This window comes from Anolis sagrei, chromosome Y, assembly GCF_037176765.1.
Source record: "Anolis sagrei isolate rAnoSag1 chromosome Y, rAnoSag1.mat, whole genome shotgun sequence".
Taxonomy (NCBI): domain Eukaryota; kingdom Metazoa; phylum Chordata; class Lepidosauria; order Squamata; family Dactyloidae; genus Anolis; species Anolis sagrei.
In genome coordinates, this window is record NC_090035.1 from 76470604 (window position 1) to 76498130 (window position 27527).

The 27527-nt window shown below is 42.9% G+C and overlaps 1 protein-coding gene across 1 annotated transcript in view; it reads right to left on the reverse strand.

Annotated features, from left to right (window-relative positions):
• Positions 1-27221, reverse strand: part of LOC137095193 (meiosis initiator protein-like) — a 33901-nt gene extending 6680 nt beyond the window's left edge. Inside the window, exons 1-11 of the mRNA XM_067461571.1 lie at positions 27142-27221; positions 26231-26321; positions 23283-23382; positions 22227-22358; positions 18312-18476; positions 16300-16411; positions 10972-11075; positions 8270-8410; positions 2246-2322; positions 2039-2158; positions 1522-1781 (exon numbers count right to left, since the gene is read on the reverse strand). Coding sequence (XP_067317672.1) covers positions 1522-1781; positions 2039-2158; positions 2246-2322; positions 8270-8410; positions 10972-11075; positions 16300-16411; positions 18312-18476; positions 22227-22358; positions 23283-23382; positions 26231-26321; positions 27142-27221 — 1382 coding nt within the window. The remainder of the gene's footprint in view (positions 1-1521; positions 1782-2038; positions 2159-2245; positions 2323-8269; positions 8411-10971; positions 11076-16299; positions 16412-18311; positions 18477-22226; positions 22359-23282; positions 23383-26230; positions 26322-27141) is intronic.
• Positions 27222-27527: the final 306 nt, after the last annotated feature.

Here is a 27527-nt window from a genome sequence, read left to right on the forward strand (position 1 = left end):
GCTGGCAGATGGTAATTTTGTCAGTGCCGATTGTGTTTAAGTGCAGACTAAGGTCTTGAGGCACTGCACCCAGTGTGCCGATCACCACTGGGACCACCTTGACTGGCTTGAGCCAGAGTCTTTGCAGTTCAATCTTTAAATCCTCGGATCGTGTCAGCCTTTCCAGTTGTTTCTCTTCAATCCCGCTATCACCTGGGATTATGACATCGACGATCCATATTTTGCTTTTTAACACGATTGTGAGGTCAGGAGTATTATGCTCCAAAACTCTGTCATTATCATCATCATCATCATCATTAGAAACATAACTAGATTAGTACAAAGCAAACAAGATCACTAGGCTGGTTGTTGTATTGGATGACACACTGGGTGCAGTGCCTAAAGACCTTGGTCTGCACTTAAACACAATCAGCGCTGACAAAATTACCATCTGTCAGCTGCAAAAGGCCACCCTACTGGGATCTGCATGCATTATTCGCTGATACATCACATAGTCCTAGACACTTGGGATCCATTATATTATTATTATTATTATTATTATTATTATTATTAGCATTATTATTTCTACCCCCACCTTATCTCTCTTTTTAAAAAGACCCAAGGCAGCTAACAATAACTACAGTGCAATATATATAACCTCAATCGACTTGTGGCTCTAAGAGGGAACAACAGATGAAAGCTCATTACATGACAACCCTTTATATTTTGCAGGTCATACATATGTTAGTTATATATGCTTCTCCCCCCCCCCCTCCCCCCAAAGGATTAATTTTATATACAGTCAGGCCTTTGATATACAGGGGCACAAAACACCCATTAAAGTGAAAAAGAAATGCAAATAAATATTGCTATTTTTTTACCCTGAGTGTAAAAAAAAAAGTGGCAGGCTCAAACCCAGAACTTCAACCAATGGCTGATACTAAATGAGAGACTCCCCCCTGGGCACACAGAAGACTGGGCGACTTGGAAGGTGCTGAACAGACTGCGCTCTGGCACCATGAGATGCAGAGCCAACCTTCAGAAATGGGGCTACAGGGTGGAGTCCTCGACATGCGAGTGTGGAGAGGAGCAAACCACTGACCACCTGCTGCAATGCAACCTGAGCCCTGCCACATGCACCATGGAGGACCTTCTTGCAGCAACGCCAAAAGCACTCCAAGTGGCCAGATACTGGTCAAAGGACATTTAACCAACTACCAAACTCACAAGTTTTGTTTGCTTTGTTCTGTTAGAAATGTAATATGATGAACTGGTTGCTCTGACACGACAAATAAAATAAATAAATAAATAAATAAACTTTTCTATTCTGGCTTGGATGGCACTGGTTCAAATGGCTTATTGTTGGGCTGCCAAATTATTATTATTATTATTAAATGTATTATAATAAGTTTGGCCTTGTTGATTATCAGGGAGCCTATCAGCTGTTAGGAATTGTGGGAGTTGAATTCCAAAACACCTAGAGGGCCCAAGTTTGCTCAGGCCTGCTATATATTGATCGGAGGGGACTTCAGCCTTTCTCACCTGATGTAGTGCTTGCGGTTCAGGCGGCAGAACATGATAAACCCGTTCACACATTTCTTCTTCAACTTCAGAGGGGAGGTTCCGCTGCGCTTCTCACAGGCTCCGGCCCGGAGCCTCTGCTTCTTCACCCCTTTCTTCTTCTTCTTCTTTTTGTGAGAGGATGCTTGCGATGGCTTCCTGACCCTCTTGCAAGGCACCCAGGCGCTGTCACTGTTCTCATCGCTGGAGGTGACGGGGTATTCAGACGTGAAGTTGGCAGCCTCCAAAGAAGACAAGATGGGAATAGGCGCAAGCAACTCAGTACAGAAGACAAGCATGCAAAACTGCCTCCTCAGAAACCCAAACGCGTTAGAAGTCTAGACTCATAGGCATGGCTAAACTTTGGCCCTTCAAGTGTCTTGGACTTTGGACTTTCCTAAAAATCTTACGACATTGAAAAAGGAAAATAAAATAGACCCAGCACAAGCTGGAAGAGGAAAACAACACCTCTTGCACAATCACCACACTTTCTTCCCACCTTTTGAAAGAAGTATTTCTGCCATGGGGTTGGCATCTCATTCATTCTTGAGGCAGGGCTGGGGCTGCTTTCCTCCATTTCGCTGCAGGAAAGGTAGCAGTGATCCAGCGTAAAGGCGGACTGCAAGAGGCAAAGGAAGAGATATCTTCTAGCAAAAGAGAAACATGGCAGAGGTGTAATAATGAGAGAAGGGCAGAACAGATTTACCTTCCTCAGGAGGGTTCCCGAAAGGGTCAGAGGATAATGACTGGACTGAGGGGATAGATAGACATCTTCAAACAACACTGCAAGGAAATAGGGAGGATAGGGATCCATTAAAGAGAGACAAACAGTTTTTGAATTGCTAGGGGCAAGGGATCCTCTTGTTTTTGGAAGCACACCGTTGTTGGTATCTGTGGACTGGCTGTTATTATTGACTCATTAATTGCCATTCCTAGTGTTAGTTTCTCATTATGTTGTGTGCCAAACCTTTAGATCAGCTATGGGTAAACCAAGGCCCGGGGCTGGATGTAGCCACTTGGGTTCTTTTCTCACACCATCCTATCTTTCTTCTTTCTCTCTTTCCTTCCTCCTTCCCTCTCTCTCTTTCTCCTTCCTTCGTTCCTTCCCTTTTCTCTTTCCTCCCTCCCTTCCTTCCACCCTTCCCCTCCTTCCTTCCCTCCCTCTTTCACCTTCTATTCTTCTTTCCCTTTCACCCTTTTGTCCTTCTTTTCTTCAGTCTTTTCTCCCTCCTGCCCTCTCTCTCTCTTTCTCCTTCCTTCCTTCCCTTGTCTCTTTCCTTCCTTCTCTCTTTCCTCTCTCCCTTTCCTCCCTTCCTTCCACCCTTCCCCTCCTTCCTTCCCTCCCTCTTTCACCTATTCTTCTTTCCCTTTCACCCTTTTGTCCTTCTTTTCTTCAGTCTTTCCTCCCTCCTGCCTCTCTCTCTCTTTCTCCTTCCTTCCTTCCCTTGTCTCTTTCCTTCCTTCTCTCTTTCCTCCCTCCCCTCCCTTCCTTCCACCTTTCCCCTCCTTCCTTCCCTCCCTCTTTCACCTTCTATTCTTCCTTCCCTTTCTCCCTTTTGTCCTTCTTTTCTTCAGTCTTTCCTCCCTCCTGCCCTCTCTCTCTTTCTCCTTCCTTCCCTCCCTTGTATCTTTCCTTCCTGGCTTGGATGATCTACGGATGGAACAAATCAAGAACTTTGGTCCAAAAGCAAGGCGCTGGCTGCTGGAGCTGATGAACAACTGCACTGCATCCTGTCAGATCCCCAAAATCTGGAGGAAAGCAAGAGTCATCGCCATCTTGAAGCCAGGCAAAGACCGTAATGACCCAAAAAGCTACAGACCAATCTCCCTGTTGTGCCACCTCTACAAAGTTCTGGAGAGACTTATTTTGCATAGAATTATGGAAAATATAGACCCCTGTCTGATCCCACAGCAAGCTGGCTTCAGAAAAGGCAAAAGCTGCACATCACAAGTGCTGAACCTGACCCAGCACATAGAAGATGGCTTTGAAAGGCAGCAGATCACAGGAGCTGTCTTCATAGACTTGTCAGCAGCCTATGATACTGTGAACCACCGCCTCCTCCTGAGAAAAATGTATAATATCACAAAGGACTACCACCTCACCCGCCTGATAGGAAACCTGCTACAAAACAGGAGCTTTTTTGTTGAGTTCCAGGGCCAGAGAAGCAGATGGCGGAAACAGAAGAACGGCCTGCCTCAGGGGAGCGTGCTTGCTCCATCCATGTTCAACATCTACACAAATGACCAGCCACTGCCAGAAGGGACAGAGAGTTTCATCTATGCTGACGATCGTGCCATTACTGCTCAAGCAGGGAGCTTTGAGATGGTAGAACAGAAGCTCTCCGAAGCTCTAGGTGCCCTTACTGCCTATTACAGGGAAAACCATCTGATCCCTAATGCATCTAAAACACAGACATGCGCCTTTCACCTTAAGAACAGACAAGCATCCCGAGCTCTGAGGATTACCTGGGAAGGAATCCCACTGGAGCATTGCAGCGCACCCAAATACCTGGGAGTCACTTTGGACCGTGCTCTGACCTACAAGAAGCACTGCCTGAACATCAAACAAAAAGTGGGCGCTAGAAACAACATCATACGAAAGCTGACTGGCACAACCTGGGGATCACAACCAGACACAGTGAAGACATCTGCCCTTGCGCTATGCTACTCTGCTGCTGAGTATGCATGCCCAGTGTGGAACACATCTCATCACACTAAAACAGTGGATGTGGCTCTTAATGAGACATGCCGCATTATCACGGGGTGTCTGCGACCCACACCACTGGAGAAATTACACTGCTTAGCCGGTATTGCACCACCTGACATCCGCCGGGAAGTAGCAGCCAATAGTGAAAGGACCAAGGCAGAGACATCTCCAGCTCATCCCCTGTTTGGGTATCAGCCAGCACGTCAACGACTTAAATCAAGACATAGCTTTCTTAGAACTACAGAGACACTCGCTGGAACACCCCAGCAAGCGAGAGTCCAAAAGTGGCAGGCCCAAACCCAGCACCTCAATTCATGGGTGATACCAGATGAGAGACTCCCCCCTGGGCACTCAGAAGACTGGGCGACTTGGAAGGCGCTGAACAGATTGCGCTCTGGCACCACGAGATGCAGAGCCAATCTTAAGAAATGGGGCTACAGGGTGGAATCCTCGGCATGCGAGTGCGGAGAAGAACAAACCACTGACCACCTGCTGCAATGCACCCTGAGCCCTGCCACATGCACGATGGAGGACCTTCTTGCGGCAACCCCAGAGGCACTCCAAGTGGCCAGATACTGGTCAAAGGACATTTAACCAAATACCAAATTTACAAAATCTGTGTGGTTTTTTTTTTCTTCTTCTTTTTCTTTTTCATTTTAATCTCTGTGTTTGTTTTGCTCTGTTAGAATTGTAAAACAATGGTTGCTGATGACACGATAAATAAATAAATAAAATATCTTTCCTTCCTTCTCTCTTTCCTCCCTCCCTTCCTTCCACCCTTCCACTCCTTCCTTCCCTCCCTCTTTCACCTTCTATTCTTCTTTCCCTTTCACCCTTTTGTCCTTCTTTTCTTCAGTCTTTCCTCCCTCCTGCCCTCTCTCTCTCTCTCTCCCTTTCTCCTTCCTTCCTTCCCTTGTCTCTTTCCTTCCTTCTCTCTTTCCTCCCTCCCCTCCCTTCCTTCCACCCTTCCCCTCCTTCCTTCCCTCCCTCTTTCACCTTCTATTCTTCCTTCCCTTTCACCCTTTCCTCCTTTTTTCAGTCTTTCCTCCCTCCTGCCCTCTCTCTTTCTCCTTCCTTCTCTTTTGTTTTTCCTTCCTTCTTTTCTCCCTCCTTCCCTCTCTTTCTTTCTCCTTCCTTCCCTTCCCTTCCCTTCCTTTCCCTTCTGTCTTTCCTTCCTTTTCCCTCCCTTCCCTCCATTTACTCCCTTCCACTCTTTCTTCCTTTTTTCCTTCCTCCTATCTTCCTGGGGGATGTTTAGCTGGAGAAGAGAAGCTAGGGAGGGAACATGAGAACCATGCTTCAAGATTTAAAGAGTGTCCCTTTGAGGAGGAGGAGGAGCAAGAGGAGGAAAAATTAAACAAAACCTAATCAAACAAAATATATTATTATTATTATTATTATTATTATTATTATTAACTATATTTATAGTCTCTCTCTCTCTGTATATATACATAAAACATCTATTTTGATTTACAGAAGCCAACCAAATATCACAAAATCATACTTATTTATTTACTTACTTACCGCATTCGTATACCGCCTTTCTCACCCAGAGGCAACTCAAGGCGGTTCACAGTCGGCAGAGATTCGATGCCATAATAATGATCAAAATACAGTTAAACAATTATAAAAGCAATTCAATTCCTATGGGTTGACTATGTGGCTGGTGATGACAGCTGACCGAGCCCAGATACAATACTAGTTCTCAACCAGAGGTCCAGTAGTGATCTCACATCATCTCATCCTCCTCCTCTTCTCCATATGCTAATGAGCAAAAGTGAGTCTTTAGTAGCTTTTTAAAGGAGAGGAGGGAGGGGATCCTCTTTAAAAAAACTATTTAAAACACAGTTTTACACTTGGACCACCAGCAAAGACCACCAGCATTGAAGCGATGCTCCTCCGTCATCAACTCCGCTGGACTGGCCATGTTGTCCAAATGCCCGATCACCATCTCCCAAAGTAGTTGCTCTGCTCTGAACTCAAGAATGGAAAATTGAATGTTGGTGGGCAGAGAAAGAGGTTTAAAGATGGGCTCAAAGCCAACCTCAAAAACTGTGGCATAGACACCGAGAACTGGGAAGCCCTGGCCCTTGAGCGCTTCAGCTGGAGGTCAGCTGTGACCAGCAGTGCTGTAGAATTTGAAGAGGCATGAATAGAGAGTGAAAGAGAGAAATGTGCCAAGAGGAAGGCGCATCAAGCCAACCCCAACCAGGATCACCTTCCACCTGAAAACCGATGACCTCACTGTGGGAGAATGTGCAGGTCAAGAATGGGGCTCCACAGTCACCTACAGACCCACCGCCAGTATACGGCACTTGGAGGATCATCTTAATCAGACAACAAAGGATCGCCTAAGTAAGTAAAGTAATGAGCAAAAGTGTCGCAACTCAGGATAAATTCACCTTGCTCAAGACACCACCACACACCAAGGCTGTAGGTTTTGTAGTTTATTGAGAAAAAGCAAAATCAAAACAGAGAAATAACGATGTAAAGTTCAATAGGCAAAACAGAGTCTTAAATGCAAAGTTCCCAAGTTCCAAAGGCAAATAACATGAAGCACAGTCCTTTAGCATTGGTTAAACAAGAGTCCATGGTGGCAAGACAAGATCTCCAAAAATCAGGATCAAAATCAAAGTCCCAAAGAGCCAGAAGCTTTCCGCAAAAGCCAAGGTATTTCCACAGAAGTTAATGTTGCAACCCAGAGCAGGAAACTGGACCCTCAGACACAATCCACAACACTTGACTTCAGGAAAAACAATCCTTTTTTTATTGAAGAAAGATGAGTACAAAAATAGAGGAAATATGCAAAGTAAAAAGCCACAGTAAAAATCAGCAACAAGAAATGTCCATGAACAAGATCAAAAACCCACAGTAACACTGCTAAATCCTGCAACTTGTTAGCAATCCACTAACCGTACTTGAAGCAACTAGGAAGCCTCTTAGGAATAAGGCCACTGGAATCAGGAGACCTGCCAAGGATGATGCTTGAATCTGGAACTATGCCTGGTCTGCGTTGGCTTCCAGACGTGAGGTACTTAAGGCCAAGAAATCTATTACGTGACACGCCAGAAGGCTTTGTTTGCATTTGTTTCAATCTAGCTGACCTTCGTACACTTTGAGATTCCCCCCTGCTCTGCCAAATCTGCCCTCTCCTATCCTCCTTAGAAAGACCAGGTGTCAGATTCTCCGGAGATTGGAAGAAAAAGGGAATGAAAGTTCACCGCTTGGCTCTGAAACATTCTCATGGGAACTTTCGCTTTCCAAGCCTGCAGGAGTTTCACTACACAAACCGTCATCTTCTACATTGACCTCAGAATTTACATCTTCATTGGCATCAGGAAATACGATTAAAGAATCAGGTTCAGGTTCACACACAGGCTGAACCCCAACAATTAACAGGGTAAGAGCAACATTGGACTGACAAGAGAATGCCCTTCGACCAGATCATTAAATAAGTTTCCCCAACATGAAGGTATTACGTTGACCTCTAGCTTCACGCTTGTTGGCAAGGCGTGCGCTTCTCCGAACTCATAATTTGCAAACGGTCCTGTCTAATCAAATCTCCACTTTCTTCAAGGTTGGATACCTCGTTATCTTGGGCCTGGTCACCCTGGGAACCAAGAGGCCCTGAGCTCCCAGAAGGAGCCTCCACCTGGACCTGCGGAGTTGCACGATCTTTACCTAAAACCACATTCCTTTCTCTGGGAAACAGAAATGCCGTCTGTTCTTCAGAATCAACACTGTCTGCTTCAACTGCCTCATTAACCGGAACATGTTCAGAAATCTGTAACCCATCATCCTCCTCGTCCTAAGGAAACTCAGGCTCAGCAAGCTCAGGCTCAGACTGAACCACAACAAAAAGTGAGTCTCCACTTTAAAGGAGAGGAGGAAGGGGACCGTCTTTAAAAAAACTATTTAAAACAGGTGTTTTACACTTGGATGCTCCTGTCACGGGGGAAGAGACATACATTAGGTATGAGACCATCTGGCATAACCGATGATTGTACCTTCCTGCTCTTTTACCTGGGGAAAGTTCCTCCTGTCCGCCATGGAGGATGTGCCTGGGGAGCAGCCGAGCCGGAGAGGAGAAAAGTGAAGGGCTGAGCCCCAAATCGGAACAAGTGTTTGGGGCCCCGGTCCCAGGCGAATGCAGCTGCAAGCTCCCTGATAAGAGAAGAGCGTCATTGATTGTGTTGCTTTGTATGCAGATGAGAATGTTGGATAGCACAAGGGTGCAATCCCAATCAACAGCATAAATTGTTTGCTTCTCATCCATATTTAGGCCACATGTATGCGTGTGTGACTGAGTTTCCAAGTCGACTGTCAACTTATGGAGAGTCTTATGAATTTCATAGGGTTTTCTTAGGCAAGGAATATTGGCTGTGCCTGACATTGAGCCCTGACACTGAGCCTACAGCGCTAGGATTCATGGACAGTCCTTCTGGGCTTGGGGAAGGATCAGGCCCAGAAAGAATTTCTTTTCCAGTCCTTTTTGAACTGCTATTCACACAGTCCTCAAACTGTCATCATTGGCTGGAGACTTACAGGAGTCATGGTCTTAAAAGGCAGCTCTGGAAGTTCATACTTGCAGTATTTGGGGGAAAGGACCCAAATCAGATTTGGCATACACGTGTGCCTTCAAATCACCTGGCAACTTAAGAGTGACTCTGGGAATTTCACAGCATTTTCGTGGTTTTGCCAATCCCTTCCTCTGAAATATACCGTATATACTTGAATATAAGCTGAATATTTCAGCCCTTCTTTTAGGCTGAAAAAGCCCCCCTCAGTTTATATTTATTTATTTATTTTATTTCAGAGTTTTATATACCAACCTTCTCACCTCTTTTGAGGGACTCAGACCGGTTTCCAACCATAAAAACACATACAATCGGTAAAAACATCATAGTTCATATTACAATAACACATTAAAACAACAAATATATCCAAAACTACAGTGGTCAGTCGTCATACTAAAAAACAATTATACATCATCTTCCATCCATGTCTTAGGGTGTTGTCTCACTCATACACGAGTCAAAGTTATTTATTATTTTGCTCTGTTATCATTATTATTTTTATTACATTTATTATTTTACTCTATTTATTATCATTATTATTACATTTACATTATTTTACTCTAGTATTTTTATTTTCATTACATTTATTATTTTACTCTATTTATTATTATTATTTCATTTATTATTTTTCTCTATTTATTATTGTTATTATTGCATTAATTATTTTACTTTATTTATTATTATTACATTTATTATTTTACTCTATTATATTACATTTATTATTTTTCTATTAATTATTATTACATTTATTATTTTACTCTATTATTACTTTTATTACGTTACTCTATTTATTATTACTTTTATTATTTTACTCTATTGTTATTACATTTATTATTTTACTCTTATTTATGATTATTACATTCATTATTTTACTCTATAATTATTTTTCCATTTATTATTTTTTCTGTTTATTATTGTTATTATTACATTCATTATTTTACTCTATTTATTATTATTACATTTATTATTTTACTCTATTTATTATTATTATTACATTTATTATTTTTCTCTATTTATTATTTTTACTTTTATTATTTTACTCTATTATTACATTTATTATGTTACTCTATTTATTATATTACTCTATTGTTATTACATTTATTATTTTACTCTTATTTGTGATTATTACATTCATTATTTTACTCTATTATTATTTTCACATTTATTATTTTTCTCTATTTATAATTGTTATTATTACATTCATTATTTTACTCTATTTATTATTATTACCTTTATTATTATTATTATTATTACATTTATTATTTTTCTCTATTTATTATTACATTTATTATGTTACTCTATTTATTATATTACTCTATTCTTATTACATTTATTATTTTACTCTTATTTATGATTATTACATTCATTATTTTACTCTATTATTATTTTTACATTTATTATTTTTCTCTATTTATTATTATTATTACATTCATTATTTTACTCTATTTATTATTACTATCTTTATTATTTTACTCTATTTATTATTATTACCTTTATTGTTATGATTACATTTATTATTTTACTCTATTATTATTACATTTATTATTTTTCTCTATTTATTATTATTACTTTTATTATTTTACTCTATTATTACATTTATTATGTTACTCTATTTATTATTACCTTTATTATTTTACTCTATTGTTATTACATTTATTATTTTACTCTGTTGTTACTGTTATTACATTTTTATTATTTTACTCTATTATTATGATTATTATTTTACATTTATTATTTTACTCTATTATTATTCGAAGGATACGTAAGCACATTTATTTATTTTATTTTATCTATTTTTATTTTGAAATTTACCCATAGCTGCCGCATTTCCCACCCTCGGCTTATACTCGAGTCACTACTTTTTCCCAGTTTTCTGCCTCGGCTTATATTCAGGTCGGCTTATAGGTGAGTATATACGGTAGCCTACAGCTCTTCAATCCAACCAGAGCTAATCTGGTGGTTTACTGAAATATAAATCAGAAATTCAATGGAATTTTATTCTGCATAAACCCATTCAGGATTGCACATGCATTCCCAGGTTGTCCTGTGCACTCCTGTTCCTTCAGGTGTCGCGTATCAAGACTGCAGCGCCCTGCTTTCAAGCTATGCCATTCCTTGGGCTTTTGCACAAAGGTTCCTAGCACTCACCATGAGAGATCCACACTGGAGACTGGACTGAGAGCCAAGGGCTGGGGTTGAGTCCTTCTTCATCTTCCTCCTCGTAAGAGGAATTGTATTGCACCAACTCCTGACTGAAAACACAATCGAGGTGGTCAGTGAACTAGTCAAAGGATGGTACTGGTGTCTATCATAACAAGAACCATAGAGCCGATTAAGATTAGAGAGATGGGCCAAAACCAACAAAATGAAGTTCAACTGGGACTAATGCAAGATACTCCACTTAGGCAGAAAAAAATGAAATGCAAGGATATAGAATGGGGGACGATGCCTGGCTCGACAGCAGGATATGCGAAAAAGATCTTGGAGTCCTCGTGGGAAGGAAGGTGAACATGAGCCAACAATGTCATGCGGCAGGTTAAAAAGCCAATGGGATTTTGGCCTGCATAAATAAGAGTCTAGTGCCTAGATCAGTGGTTCTCAACCTTCTTAATGCCGCGACCCCTTAATAAAGTTCCTCATGTTGTGGTGACCCCCAACCATAACCCTAACATTATGAATCGCCATGTAAATAATGATCTGCAGGATGTATTTTCATTCACTGGAGCAAATTTGACACAAATACCCGGTATGCCCAAATTTGAATACTGGTGGGGTTGGCTTGGGGGGGGGGGGGGTTGATTTTGTCATTTGGGAGTTGTAGTTTCTGAGATTTATAGTTAACATGTAAACAAAGAGCATTCTTAACCCCACCAACAATGGAATTGAACCAAAGTTGGCACAGAGAACTCCCATGATCAACAGAAAATACTGGAAGAGTTTGGTGGGCATTGACCTTGAGTTTGGGAGTTGTAGTTCACCTACATCCAGAGAGCACTGTGGGCTCAAGCAATAATGGATCTGGACCAAACGTGGCACGGATACTCAATATGCCCCAATGTGAACACTGATGGGGTTTGGGGAAAATAGACTTTGACATTTGGGAGTTGTAGATACTGGGATTTATAGTTCATCTACAATCAAGAAGAGTTCTGAACCCCACCAATGATAGAATTGGGCCAAACTTCCCACACCGAACCCTCATGACCAACAGAAAATACTGTGTTTTCTGATGGTCTTTGGCAACCCCTCTGACACCCCTTTGCGACCCCCCTCAGGGGTCCCAACCCCCAGGTTGAGAAACACTGTCCTAGATCCAAGAAAATCATGCTACTCCTCTGTTCTATTCTGCCTTGGTCAGCCCACACCTGGAATCACACCATGTCCAGTTCTGGGTATTGCAATTGAAGGGAGATGTCGACAAGCTGGAATATGTCCAGAGGACAACTCAAATGATCATGGGTCTGGAGAACAAACCCTACGAGGAGCGGCTTAAAGAACTGGGTATGTTTAGCCCATATTGTACTATGCTAATAATATAATATATTGTATGAAAATATATATTGTAAGCCACTCTGAGTCCCCTTTGGGGTGAGAAGGGCCATAAATAAATAAGTAAATAAGTAAATAAATAAATAAATAATAGCCTGAAAAAGAGAAGGCTGAGAGGAGACATGATGAAGGCCACGTATCAAAATATGAAGGGAAGTCATAGGGAGGATGGAACAGGCTTGTTTTCCGTTAACCTGGAGACTGGGACACGATGGAACAAGAGCTTCAAACTACAGGAAAGGAGATTCCACCTCAACATTAGGAAGAACTTCTTCACTATGAGAGCTGTTCAGCAGTGGAACTCTCTGTCCCAGAGTGTGGTGGAGGCTCCTTCTTTGGAGGCTTTTAAACAGAGGCTGGATGGCCATCTGTTGGGGGTGCTTTGAATGTGATTCTCCCACTTCTTGGCAGAATGGGATTTTGGCCTGCATAAATAAAAGTCTAGTGCCTAGATCTAAGAAAATCATGCTACTCCTTTGTTCTATTCTGCCTTGGTCAGACCACACCTGGAATCACACCGTATCCAGTTCTGGGTACTGCAAATGAAGGGAGATGTCGACAAGCTGGAATATGTCCAGAGGACAACTGAAATGATCAAGGGTCTGGAGAACAAACCCTATGAGGAGTGGCTTAAAGAGCTGGGCATGTACTATGCTAATAATATAATATATTGTATGAAAATATATATTGTAAGCCATTCTGAGTCCCATTTGGGGTGGGAAGGGCCGTAAATAAATAAGTTAAAAAGTAAAAAAGTAAATAAATAATAGCCTGAAAAAGAGAAGGCTGAGAGGAGACATGATGAGGGCCATGTATCAAAATATGAGAGGAAGTCATAGGGAGGATGGAACAGGCTTGTTTTTCCGCTAACCTGGAGACTAGGACACGATGGAACAAGAACATCAAACTACAGGAAAGGAGATTCCACCTCAACATTAGCTAGGATGCTAACTGGAGCTCATTATCAAGAGAGGTCTACCCCTCTGTTTAAGGAGCTCCACTGGCTGCCATTTATTTTCTGAGCCCAATTCAAGGTGCAGGTGCTCACCTACAAAGCCCTGAACGGTTTGGGACCACCCTACCTGCGTGACCGCATCTCCTTCTACGAACCCACACGCTCGCTCCGGTCATCTGGGGAGGCCCTGCTCGTGATCCCACCTACGTCGCAAGCGCGCTTGGTGGGGACACGGGACAGGGCTTTCTCTGTGGCGGCCCCCCGACTTTGGAATGCGCTTCCAAAAGAGCTTCGTCAGGCCCCTACTCTAGCAGTTTTCAGAAGGAACCTAAAAACTTGGCTGTTCCGATGTGCCTTCGCAGATTAGGAATCCCCATCCCAAGTCCTAGAAGCACTTTAGCACAACCAATGTTGCTGCACACCGCACTTTTAATCCTACGTTCCTCCTGCCATCTCAGCACTTTTAACCCTGTACCCCATTGTGCCGGCCGAACCAGTTTTAATAGTGTCTTGATGTATTGATGTATTGTCATTGTTGTTATTTTGCTTAATTGTTTTGATTTGCTTTGTTTATTGTTGTGTTATGTTTTCTATTGTATTGTGTTTTGAGGCTTCGGCCCGTGTAAGCCGCATCGAGTCCTTCGGGAGATGCTAGCGGGGTACAAATAAAGTTAATAATAATAATAATAAATAATTAGAAAGAACTTCTTCACTGTGAGAGCTGTTCAGCAGTGGAACTCTCTGTCCTGGATTGTGGTGGAGGCTCCTTCTTTGGAGGCTTTTAAACAGAGGCTGGATGGCCATCTGTTGGGGGTGCTTTGAATGTGATTCTCCTGCTTCTTGGCAGAATGGGGTTGGACTGGATGGCCCATGAGGTCTCTTCCAACTCTAAGATTCTATGGTTCTACAAGGACCATCCAGTCCAGCCAACTGCCAGACAGGGAGACACAATCTAAGCCCTCCCAACAGACGGCCATTCAGCTTCTGCTTAGAAGTTTCAAAAGAAGGTGCATCCACTGAACTCTGAGGCAGTGAGTTCGACTGTTGGAGAGCTCTTCCTGCATTCTTCCTAATGTTCATGTGGGACCTCCTTTCCTGTCATTTGAACCAATGGCTCTATTGAGTCCTCGTCTCCAAGACAGCAGAAGACAAGCCTGCTCCTGCTCCCTTGTGACATCCCTTCAAATATTTAAACATGGCAGTCATGTCTCTGCTCAAACTTCTCTCAGTGATTGGAATTGCGTTACTGTGTCCCTTTGAGTCGTTTCTGACTTGTGACGACCCTCCAACCACTTATTTATTTATTATTTTATTTACAGTATTTATATTCCGCCCTTCTCACCTCGCATGGGACTCAGGGCAGATTACAATGTGCATATACATGGCAAACATTCAATGCCATAGACACACAACATATATAGACAGACACTCAGAGGCAATTTAACATTCCAGCTTTTTCATGAGGGTATTCTGGCCACCAGGGGAGCTGTCGCTTCACCATCCATTTGTGACACTGATGAAGTACTTCCTCATTCTTTTCAGGCTTGCTGGAAATTTTTATGGCATCGTAAATTAGTTAAATTAGCCTCCCCGCATAGGCGGTACCTAAATTTCCTACTTGACAGATGCAACTGTATTTCGGGCTGCAAAGGTCGACAGCAAGCTACACAAATTGGTCGGATACTCACTCCAACCCAGGCGGGCTTCGAACTCCTGACCTTTCAGTCAGTAGTGATCTTAATGCAGCTGACACTCAGCCAGCTGTGCCACATATATACATATACACATGCACACATATACATATACACACAAATATGCATATAGACATGCACACACATATACACAATATGCATATACACATATAAACACATGCATACACAAATATATACACACATATGTACACCCACATATATATACGCAAACACACATATATACAGACTGGGCCACAGCATGGCAGGGGACGGCTAGTAAATAAATGAATGAATGAATGAATGAATGAATAAATAAGGACATGTCAGGTATTAAACTAAGAAGATACTACACTTGATCTTAGTCAAAAGGCGAGACTGGCTTTCTGAGATCCACTTTTTCAGCCACCCAACCAAGGATAATGCTAACCCTTGTAGTTTCCAGGCAGTTTCTCCATTCAAATCTCACAAACAATATTAAAAATATATTCCAGATAAGAGATCTCTTAAAGCAGTGGTTCCTAACCTTTTTTTGACCAGGGACCACTCTCCAACATTGGTACCAAAAGGGTTACAAATTAGTTTTTGGTCAACTTTAGATTCGGTTTGGTGATTTGGGGTGCTGAACCAGAAAACTGCATTGGATATGTCAGGATTAATTTAGTTATGTATGTGTTTTAAATGCGCTTCTATGTATTGCCAAGATGGATGCTACTGTGAATTAGAAATGCTGTGCAGAATGTTTACACTATGAGGCTGTGATTAAGTGAACTTGAGAAAAGTAAGATAAGGTTTGCTCTTGCTGGGAACAGAAGGGAGTAGCCAGTCTCAGCAAGAGAGATAAGCAGATGTGCAGAAGCTTTCATTTTGACTAGTTCTTGATTGTAGCTCGCTGTAGTAAGACGTGTCTGATGTGTATGCTTAGTAAACTTAGTTTCTTTTGTAACTCAAAGCTTTTGTAACTCAAAGTTTCTTTTGAAACTCAGTGTCTGCTGATCTAGCATTCCTTCCGTTGGGCATCATCTGAACTCTGACAGGATAGACCACATCTGCTCTAGTTTCTGATACAGAACATATGCCATCCAGTAGTCGCCATCTGCTCGCCCACAGAAAACCATATTTAATAAGCCTCAGCACTATAAGAGGGCTTCCCGAGACCAGTCGCTCTTGTTGAACGGTGCAATAACAGTGAGGCCGCAGACCATATTTCACTTCTTGTGGTCTTAAAGCAAGAGTCCCATGGAAATCCTTTGCCAAGATATGCCAGTTTTGCTACTCTCTTACCTCGTCACTGAATGTCCAGGTTCCCCAGTGTATTGGTACTGCTCATCAAAGGCATACAGAAAAGCATTCTCGACCTTTTTGCTTTCCTGTTGGTTGCTATCCAAGTTCGGTTCTACCAATGAGAGTCAAAAAGAAAAGGGGAAAAGTGATTTCAGGACCTCATTTATGTCCTCAGAGCTGCAGAAAGCATGTTTTATTACAGCCAAGTAAAAGAAGAAAACAGCACAGAGAGAACTTTGCCTAGAGAGCCTTATATTTAGGGTCATTGCCTTTTTGAAGTGGGTACTGAAGGAAGATAGGAACTGCCAGGCCAGAGAGGGAAACTGGTGCTTTTAACCACGAGGGTCTTCCTCCAGGGGCAAACCAAGAATGGGCAACTTGGAAGTCCCTGAACAGACTCAGAAGTGGTGTGGGCAGAACAAAAGACAACCTAGCAAAATGGCACTACCTAAAACAGTGGTTCTCAGCCTTGCTAATGCCGTGACCCCTTAATGCAGTTCCCTATGTTGTGGTGACCCCCAACCATAATATTGTTTTCGTTGCTACTTGATACCTGTCATTTTACTACTGTTATAAATCGTAATGTAAACATCCAATATGCAGGATGGATTTTCATTCACTGGACTAAACTGAGCACAAATACCCAATATGTCCAAATGTGAATGCTAGTGGGGTTGAGGGCAGAATGATTTTGTAATTTGGGAGTTGTAGTTGCTGGGATTTATAGTTCACTTATAATCAAAGAGCATTCTGAACTCCACCAGCAATGGGTTTAAATCATACTTGACGCACAGAACTCTCATGATTATTAGAAAACACTGGAAGGTTTTTGTGGGCATTGACCTTGAGTTTGGGAGTTGTAGTTCACCTATATCCAGAGGAGTGCTGTGGATTCATGCAATGATGGATCTGGACCAAACTTGGCACGAATACTCAATATGCCCAAATGTGAACACTGGTGGAGTCTGGGGAAAACAGACCTTGACATTTGGGAGTTGTAGTTATTGGGATTTATAGTTCACCTACAATCAAAGAACATTTTGTACTCGACCAACAATAGAATTGGGTCAAACTTCCCACACAGAATCCCAATGACCAACAGAAAATACTATGTTTTCTGATGGTCTTTGGCGACCCCTTTGACACCCTCTCACGACCCCCTCAGGGGTCCTGACCCCCAGGTTGAGAAACACTAACCTAAAAGAATCCAACACCTTGTGTGACTGTGGAGCAGAACAGACAACTCTGCATCTGTATGCTTGTCCACTATGCCCTGCCTCATGTACGGAGGAAGAATTGTTGGAGGCTACAGACAATGCCATTGCTGTTGCCCGTTTTTGGTCAAAAGATATTTAGCCACCTGCGATCCTTCTATTTTTATCGGCTTTGTACTAATTTATGCAATGCTTTTGATACGAAATAAAAATAAATTAAATCAACACAGCCCAGCGAATGGCACTGCATTTCTTTTTTCTTAATGGAAAGAGGCTTTCCACTACTTTTCCTTCTCCCAATATATTAAATGATACACTCGAGCTAACATAAAGGAACTTACTGTATATACTCAGGTAGAAGTCTAGTTTTTCAACCCTTGTTTTAGGCTAAAAAAGTCTTACTCGGCTTATACTCGAGTCAAGGTTATTTATTATTTTACTCTGTTGTTGTTGTTGCTATTAATCTTAAATTACAGTTTTATGTAAATATTCAAAAACATTTAACCTACTGATGCATCAATTAATGTAATTTTATTAGTATCTATTTTCATTTTGAAATTTACCCCTAGCTGTTGCATTTCTCACCCTCGGCTTATACTCGAGTCAATCCATTTTCCCAGTTTTTTTATGGAAAAATAAAGTGGCTCGGCTTATATTCGGGTCGGCTTATACTCGAATATATATGGATAACTTTGAGTTCACATTCTCCTGTTGTTTTATTTTTCAGAGAGGTTTACAAAAAGTACGTTGGAAGGATTGAAGATGGCACAGTTTTAATAATGTTCCGAAAGGTATTACCTAAAGGCAGGTGAGAGTTGGATACTACAGCTTGGACTCCAGGAAACAAAGAAGATGGCTTCTGAGAGGGCAGTTTCCCCTCCCGGTTTACATCAACGTGGGAATGGATGTTGTCAGTCTCCAGAGTAAGGCGCTTGCATGCTCTCTTGTTGCCCCCTTGCCGTTCTGCAAAACCAAACAGAATGCAGCAGGTTTCAGCAGGAACCTTAAAGGCCAAAACATTCCTTCTCCATCATACCAAAAACATCCTACAAGAAGCACTGCCTGAATATCAAGCAAGAAACAATATCATATGAAAGCTGACTGGCACAACCTGGGGATCACAACCAGACACAGTGAAGACATCTGCCCTTGCACTATGCTCCTCTGCTGCTGAGTATGCATGCCCAGTGTGGAAAACATCTCACCACGCTAAAACAGTGGATGTGGCTCTTAATGAGACATTATCACGGGGTGTCTGCGCCCTACACCACTGGAGAAACTAGACTGTCTAGCCAGCATTGCACCACCTGACATCCGCCGGGAAGTAGCAGCCAATAGTGAAAGGACCAAAGCAGTGACATCTCCAGCCCATCCCTTGTTTGGGTATCAGCCAGCACGTCAACGACTTAAATCAAGACATAGTTTTCTAAGATCTACAGAGACACTCGCTGGAACACCCCAGCAAGCGAGAGTCCAAAAGTGGTAGGCTCAAACCCAGAACCTCAATCAATGGCTGATACCCAATGAGAGACTCCCCCCTGGGCACACAGAAACCTGGGCGACTTGGAAGGCGCTGAACAGACTACGCTCTGGCACCACGAGATGCAGAGCCAACCGTAAGAAATGGGGCTACGAAGTGGAATCCTTGACATGCGAGTGTGGAGAGGAGCAAACCACTGACCACCTGCTGCAATGCAACCTGAGCCCTGCTACATGCACAATGGAGGACCTTCTTGAAGCAACACCAGAGGCACTCCAAGTGGCCAGATACTGGTCAAAGGACATTTAATCAACTACCAAGCTTGCAAACTATGTGTTTTGTCTGTTTGCTTGTTTGTTTGTTTGCTTTTTAAAAATGTAATACAAATGTCTGGTTGCTCCTGACACGATAAATAAATATGCCAAAAACATGAAAAAAACTCAACTGTGTTCATAGAAAAAATCAGCAACCTCAAGCTCAACACCAATGACATACTGATCAGCTTCAATGTGGTGTCTCTATTTACCAAGGTCCCGGTAGCAGACACCATCACACCAATCAACCAGAATTTCCCAGAAGACCTCACCGCCCTGTTTCACCATTGCCTCACCACAAGCTACTTCCAGTGGGACAATGAATTGTATGAACAGAAAAATGGAGTAGCCACGGGAAGCACTCTCATGCAAATTTCTACATGGAACACTCTGAGGAACAAGCCCCAAAAGCCCACTTATATGGTCCAGATTTGTGGATGACACCATCATCATTTGGAGCTATGGAGAAGAAGAACTAAACAAGTTCCTGGAGCACCTCAACAGCATCCACCCAAACATCCAGTTTACCACGGAAAAATAAAATGAAAGAAAAATGCAATTTCTAGATGTCCTAGTCATCCATAAATTAAATCAACAATTGGGCCACACAGTTTAACCTACACACACAGATAGATACCTAGGTAAAGGTAAAGGTTTTCCCCTGACATTAAGTCCAGTTGTGTCCGACTCTGGGGTGTGGTGCTCATTTCCATTTCTAAGCCGAAGAGCCAGCATTGTCCATAGACACCTCCAAGATCATGTGGCCAGCATGACTGCATAGAGCGCTGTTACCTTCCCGCCAGAGCGGCACCTATTGATCTACTCACATTTTCATGTTTTCGGACTGCAAGGTTGGCAGAAGCTTGGGCTGACAGCAGAAGCTCATGCCGCTCCCCGAAATTGAACCTGCGACCTTTTGGTCAACAAGCTCAGCAGCTCAGTGCTTTAACCCACTGTGCCACCGGGGACTCCCAATAGATAGATACCTACTGTACATAAAATCTCCAACCATCACCCAAGGCAAAAAAAGAAGCATAATTAAAGCCCTGGCAGAGCGTGCAAAAAGAATCTACGAAGTCCACCTCCTCCAAGATGAACTGAACCACCTCAACTGGGCTCTGCAGGCCAATGGAGACTCCACCTCAGACATCAGAAGAGCTGCAAGACAGAGAACAAACCACAAGAGTCAAGACAAAGATCCACCCGGAGGAAAAGTGCTCTTGCCAAACATCAAGAGAACCACTGGCCGCATACGGAAGCTGATGAGGAAACACAACATACAAACTATCTACAGACTGGGTAGTTGTAGGTTTTTTCGGGCTATATGGCCATGTTCTAGAGGCATTCTCTCCTGACGTTTCGCCTGCATCTATGGCAAGCATCCTCAGAGGTAGTGAGGTCTACAGACCCATCAAGAAAATCCAACAACTGCTACGTTCAGCGAAGGACAAGAGGGATCCTCTCCCCTCTGCAGGAGTCGATCATATACCATGCAGCTATGGACAAGTCTACATAGGAACCTCCAAACGCAGCAACATTGCCCAGACACAAATCAAGGAACATGAAAGGCAGTACAGACTAATCCAACCAGAGAAGTCAGCCATAGCAGAGCACCCAATGAACCAACCTGGACACAGCAGATCATTTGAGAAATGCTGGACCACCATGTCAGACTACACAGAGAAACCATTGAAATACACAGGCATGTGAACAATTTTAACAGAAAGGAGGAACCATGAAAATGAACACAATCTGGCTATCAGTATTTTAAAAAACTCTAAAATCATGACAGTAATTAAAGAACAACACTTGGTAAACAGGGAAATTCCAGACTGGAAGCAATCAGGGCAAGCTAACACCTCCCCGGTGACGCAGTGGGTTAAAGCACTGAGCTGCTGAGCTTGTTGATCGAAAGGTCGCAGGTTCGATTCCGAGGAGCGGCGTGAGCTTCTGCTGTCAGCCCTAGCTTCTGCCAACCTAGCAGTTCGAAAACATGCAAATGTGAGTAGATCAATAGGTACCGCTTCGACGGGAAGGTAACGGCGCTCCATGCAGTCATGCCGGGCACATGACCTTGGAGGTGTCTATGGACAACGCTGGCTCTTCGGCTTAGAAATGGAAATGAGCACCACACCCCAGAGTCAGACATGATTGGACTTAATGTCAGGGGACTACCTTTACCATTTTAACACCTCCCAACAAAAAATTCCCCCAGGCAGGAAGCAGCCAGGCTTTGAAGCTGCAAGGCTTTTCAATGTTAATTGCAACATTCACACTTGACTCAGAAAGACAAAAGTTATTTCTCCCACCCTGGAACTTCTGGAACATGGCCAGACAGCACAAAAACTCACAGCAACTCGGTGATTCCAGCCATGAAACCCTTCGACAACACAGCTCCAAGAATGTCATTTTCTCCTCCCTTTTGAAATGAGACTGCAGCAACCAGCCAGGCTTTGAAGTTGCAAGGCCATTAAATGTTAATCAAGGTGGTCAATTGCAACAATCACACTTGCCTCAAACAGACAAGAGTTCTTTCTCTCACCCTGGACATTATTCCACAGATATATAAACCCCATTTTCCTAGTGTCCAAAAGACCTCACAGGCAACCTCTGAGGATGCCTGCCATAGATGTGGGCAAAACCTCAGGAGGGAATGCTTCTGGAACATGGCCAGACAGCCCGGAAAACTCACAGCAACCCACTCAACTGCCTTGTTTTAACATTTGGGGCTCTCATTTTGCTTAGTTCAAATGCCCCCAAGTTTAATCTTTACAAGGGTTTACAGATCTAGGTATCCTTTTAAACTCATCATTACTTGTCTGAACTGCTCCAGAACTATCCCCTGTCCCAGAAGCAATAAATGCAATCCATCACAGAAGTGGTTGCAGAACCTTGTGTCCACAGACTCCTTCTCCCAACCTGTTCTGTGGCTGCGTTTCCTCTTCCTGGGTTTCTTGCAAACATTGGAGGACTTCGTTTTCTTTGCCAGTGGCGTGGCTTCCCTTCGTCTTCTCTTTGTGGTCGGTATCACCACCAGCTCAGTCTCTTTTGCTTGAAAAAGAAAAGAAAAGAAGACCTGATTGTACATTTCCTGCACATCAATTTCTTTTGAGAAGTCTTCATTTTCATAGATTTCTCTGCCACACCAAATACTGTCACTAACTGTCTACTTCTTCCCATGTATAAATATGTGAGAGGAAGCCACAGAGAGGAGGGAGCAAGCTTGTTTTCTGCTTCCATGGAGACTAGGATGCAGAACAACGGCTTTAAACTACGAGGAGATTCCATCTGAACACGAGGAAGAACTTCCTGACTGTGAGAGCTGTTCAGCAGTGGAACTCTCTGCCCCAGAGTGTGGTGGAGGCTCCTTCTTTGGAAGCTTTTAAACAGAGGCTGGATGGCCATCTGTCAGGGGTGATTTGAATGCAATATTCCTGCTTCTTGGCAGAATGGGGTTGGACTGGATGGCCCATGAGGTCTCTTCCAACTCTTTGATTCTATGATTCTATGATTCTATGTCTCCTTTCTGTTTATTCATATCACTGGTATGGTTCATATCACTGGTATGGTATGCATAGACGCTGAGAACTGGGAAGCCCTGGCCCTTGAGCACTCTAACTGGAAGTCAGCTGTGACCAGCAGTGCTGCAGAATTCGAAGAGGCACAAATTAAGGGAGAAAGGGAGAAATGGGCCAAGAAAAAGGCTCACCATCAGGAACTGAATTAAGGAGTCGCAGCATTAGGAAGGTTGAGAAACACTGCTCTGAGCCCATTTCTGACTCTGACCTTGCTTTCCTAGCAAACGTCTTCCCACCCATATCTGGGCCCCTTTCTGGAATGTGGCCTTCATCAGATACTGGAAACAGAGAGTGCACAGTTTCAGGGCTTAAAATCTTCTGCTGACTTGCAGGCCCAGAATCTGCGGTGACATGAGGTGAAGACATGATCAAAGGCTGAACTACAACACTACATTACCTTTTGGTTCATCAGACTTGGCTTGGAGCAGGGATTTGGCAGTATCGATGTTTGCCTGCAAGTGCTCAATGTAGCGGAGGACCCGGAGAAGAACTTCCTTCTGTTTCAAGTTGAATAATACAAAACAAAACAGAGGGAAGAGCAAGAGGAATCATGTAAATTGTTACACTATATAACACATTTTTTGTTCCTGGGTTATAAATGTCATTTCCTAATTGGTTTTATCATAAAAACCACAGAAAATGTTTATCAAACTGCAAAATTTATTTATTTACTATATTTGTATATCGCCCCTGTTCTGGAATGGCTGTTCCAGGAGCTCCAGATTTATTTGCTGTGTTTAAATGTTGTGTGCAATCTCATGCTTGGGATTTTGCAGCAGGGGGTTTCCTGTTATAATTTGCATTTATAGGGTAAGCCACCTGCCAATTATAGTTAGGATCCCTGGTCCCGCCCCCTTTTTTGCTTTTTGGAGGGAAAGGGCCATTTTTCAGTTAGTTACAGAAAGGGAAGCCAAGGCAGAGGATGCGTTCCTCCTGTGCAAAAGCTTCGTCTTTTAAGAGTTCCTGGGGGAGAACAGATTAAAGGCCTCTACGGATTCCCAAAGGGTTCCAAGGAACAGCTTCACAGCCCTGAGGACCTCTGGAGGGAATAACAGCTCTCCATCTTCAGCTAAGTGATTTCAATCCTGATGGTACGTCTGTTCGGTTCTGAGATGCAGTTCAGCTTGTAGCAGACTCAAACTAGTTAGGTTTAAGTTCACAGCAGCCTGGGAGGAGCTTTAAAGAGGAATTTTTCTGTTAAACAAAGTTTCTTGAAGATAGTGCCTGTTTCCTGTAAACAAGACCACAAGAGCCAATAGACTATTTAGAAATCGTACAATTCCTGCTTGTTCATTAATAAAGACTGTTGTATTTAAGCTTAGCTCTCCTAAAGCCTGCTTAGTAGGGAAAGTTCCTCTAAAGGTTCCTTCTCGGGGCCCCGGGCTTCCCGCTGGACGCAAGCCTTGCATCCTCTCTTAGAAGCATTTAATTTTAGCACCAGCGGTGACAGAACAGCCCCTCTCAGCCCGAAGGCAACTCGAGGCGGTTTACAAAAACTTGTTTGTGTGGAAGGGATATCCTGTAGCACTGTTTGCTCTAGTTTTTCAATGAATATCTCATAGAGTCTCAACCACTTTCAATGAATATCTCATAAATTATTTATTTATTTATTTATTTATGCCATTTTTATCCCACCCATATCAGCCCAAAGGCAACTCAGGGTGGCTTACAAATCAGCAACAGTTAGATGCCATATCTAAAAATATATACATCAGTAAAAAGCAAAAACAAATAAATAAATCACAATACATTTAAAAACCATAAAAGCAATAAACAATAAAAATTATAAAAACGATGTCTTCTTGAATGGAAGGAAAAAGGAAGAGGGGCTGACCAAGGGCAAAATGGATGGATGGTATCCTTGAAGTGACTGGATTGACCTTGAAGGAGCTGGGGGTGGTGACGACCGACAGGGAGCTCTGACGTGGACTGGTCCATGAAGTCATGAAGAGTCAGAAACAACTGAACGAATGAACAACAACATGTCTTCTTGTTCAAATCCTCAACCGTTCTGTCGTCTTAGCCGTTCCTAGTTCATATCTGTCCGAACACATCTCCTCCTATGAATCAGTTAGGACGTTAAGATCGCCTGGGGAGGCCCTGTTCTCGATTCCCGCCGGCTTCACAAGCACGCCTGGCGGGGACGAGAGACAGGGCCTTGTCAGTGGTGGCCCCCCGGCTGTGGAACGCCCTTCCTACAGACATTAGATCGGCCTCCTCCTTATTGGCATTCAGGAAGAGAGTGAAGACCTGGCTCTTCGAACAGGCAGTACAATTGATTGATTACTGGAATATGGATTAATGGACAACGAAATCGGATGCTGATTCTATTGATGAGACGTAATGGATTGTTGTTTTCCTGTATTGTTGTATTGATGTTCTGATGTTAATTAATTGATATTACTGTTTTAAATGATTAATGATTTTGTACTGTGTTGTTCATACTGGTTGTTAACCGCTCTGAGTCACCTGATGGCTGAGAAGAGTGAAGTAAATAAATAAATAAATAAATAATAATATTTCCGATTTGAGTTTATCCTGTCATGCTGAGGTTCCAAACACTTGCTCAAAGAGCCAAGTTTTCACCCTTTTTTGAAAGGTCAGGAGGGAGGGGGCCAATCGAATATCCCTAGGGAGGGAGTTCCACAGCCAAGGGGCCACCACAGACAAGGCCCTGTCTCTCGACCCTACCAGACATGCTTGTGAAGCAGGTGGGATCAAGAGGACGATCACAACTTCCTGGAAGTTCATAGGGAGAGATGCGTTTGGATAGATAAGCTGGGCCGGAACCGTTTAGGCCGCAGTGGTTCTCAACCTGGGGTCCCCAGATGTTTTTGGCCTTCAACTCCCAGAAATCCTAACAGCTGGTAAACTGGCTGGGATTTCTGGGAGTTGTAGGCCAAAAACATCTGGGGACCCCAGGTTGAGAACCACTGGTTTAGGGCTTTATAGGCTAAAGCCAGTACTTTGAATTGTGCCCGGTAGCAAACTGTCGGCCAGTCTCAACATAGCTTGTGGCAGCCACAAAAAACAAAGTTTCTGAAGTAGAAAAGTAAGGACCACACAATTAAACAGGAAATTACACTTTCAAACTAGGAACAGATCCCCCCCCCCCCAAATGTTGTTATTGATGCAAAATTGGATGCACCACATGGACAAGTTGTACCGAATAATATTATAAACCGGGAAACATGTGGCAGCATCTGAATGTGACCAAGATGGAAACAATTCTTAATTGGCCCAAACCAGAAGAGGCTCTCTCCTCTCTCCTGATGTGTTAATGGAATACACATGACTTTTGCATTTTGAACTTGGTTCACAACAACACATTCTGCGGCACAATACCTTCGTCAGCCTCTTGCAGCCAGTCCGCAAGGGGATGGGCAACATCTGAGCCAATTCTTTAAGTGTGTTGGCAATGGCATTGCGTTTATTTCTGATGACAGCAGAAAAAGAAGAAAAAATAAGGTGTGGGGTTATAGTTAGGATCTTCCTGTTGAAGTCAGCTGCAAAATTTTAAATATATAAAAAAGTCCATGTATGTATATATGCTTATTTATTTATTTACAATATTTATATTCCTCCTTTCTCTGCTGGAGCTAGGTGTGAATGTTTCAACTGACCACCTTGGCACATAATGGCCTATTATTATATTATTCAATATTATTATTATTATTATTGAAGCTGCAAGGCTATTCAATGCTAATCAACAGGACCAGCTAATCACCTCCCAACAAAGGATTCCCCCAGGCAGGAAGCAGCCAAGCCTTGAAGCTGCAAGGCTATTCAGTGCTAATCAAGGTGGCCAATTGCAACATTCACACTTGCCTCCAACAGACAAAAGATATTTCTCCCACCCAGGACATTATACCACAGATATATAAACCCCACTTGCCTAGTTTCCAACAGACCTCACAACCTCTGAGGATGCCTGCCATAGATGTGGGCGAAACGTCAGGAGAGAATGCTTCTGGAACATAGCCATACAGTCTGGAAAACTCATAGCAACACTCTGGATATTCCCCAGATATATAAACCCCACTTGCCTAGTTTCCAACGGACCTCACAACCTCTGAGGATGCCTGCCATAGATCCAGGAGAAACGTCAGGAGAGAATGCTTCTGGAACATAGCCATACAGTCCGAAAAGCTCACAGCAACCAATAATAATAGATTATTGGAGATCATGCTCACTTCCATCCCAGTTTTATATATATATATGTGGTTCTGAGTTGTTGGGTCCTTTATCAATCTCACCTGTCATCCGAATTGTGCTTTAAATTCTTGCTCTTCGCTCGCAATTCCTCCGAACAAGCGTGGCCCGTTTGGTCCCACATCTGTCAGAGAAGACAAAAGAGAAAGAGGCTCGTTCCTGGCTCATATATGTGCGCGCAGTAGACTTAACAAAAGAAAGGGGGGGCAAGGGGATAGAGAGGCAATGGAGGCAAGGCTTCCTTTATGGAGGGAGCTGAGAGAAAGACGTTTCGCTGTGTATGAACATAGATCTCTAGCGGAACCTCAAAACAGACCTTAAGGACTTCTTCAGCCACAAAAATGGAAAGAATTGGCCATTATTGTATGGTCAGGGCCTGGTTTTTGGGATCTTGCTATGGATTGCAATCTCAAAAAAGCTGGTAGGCCCC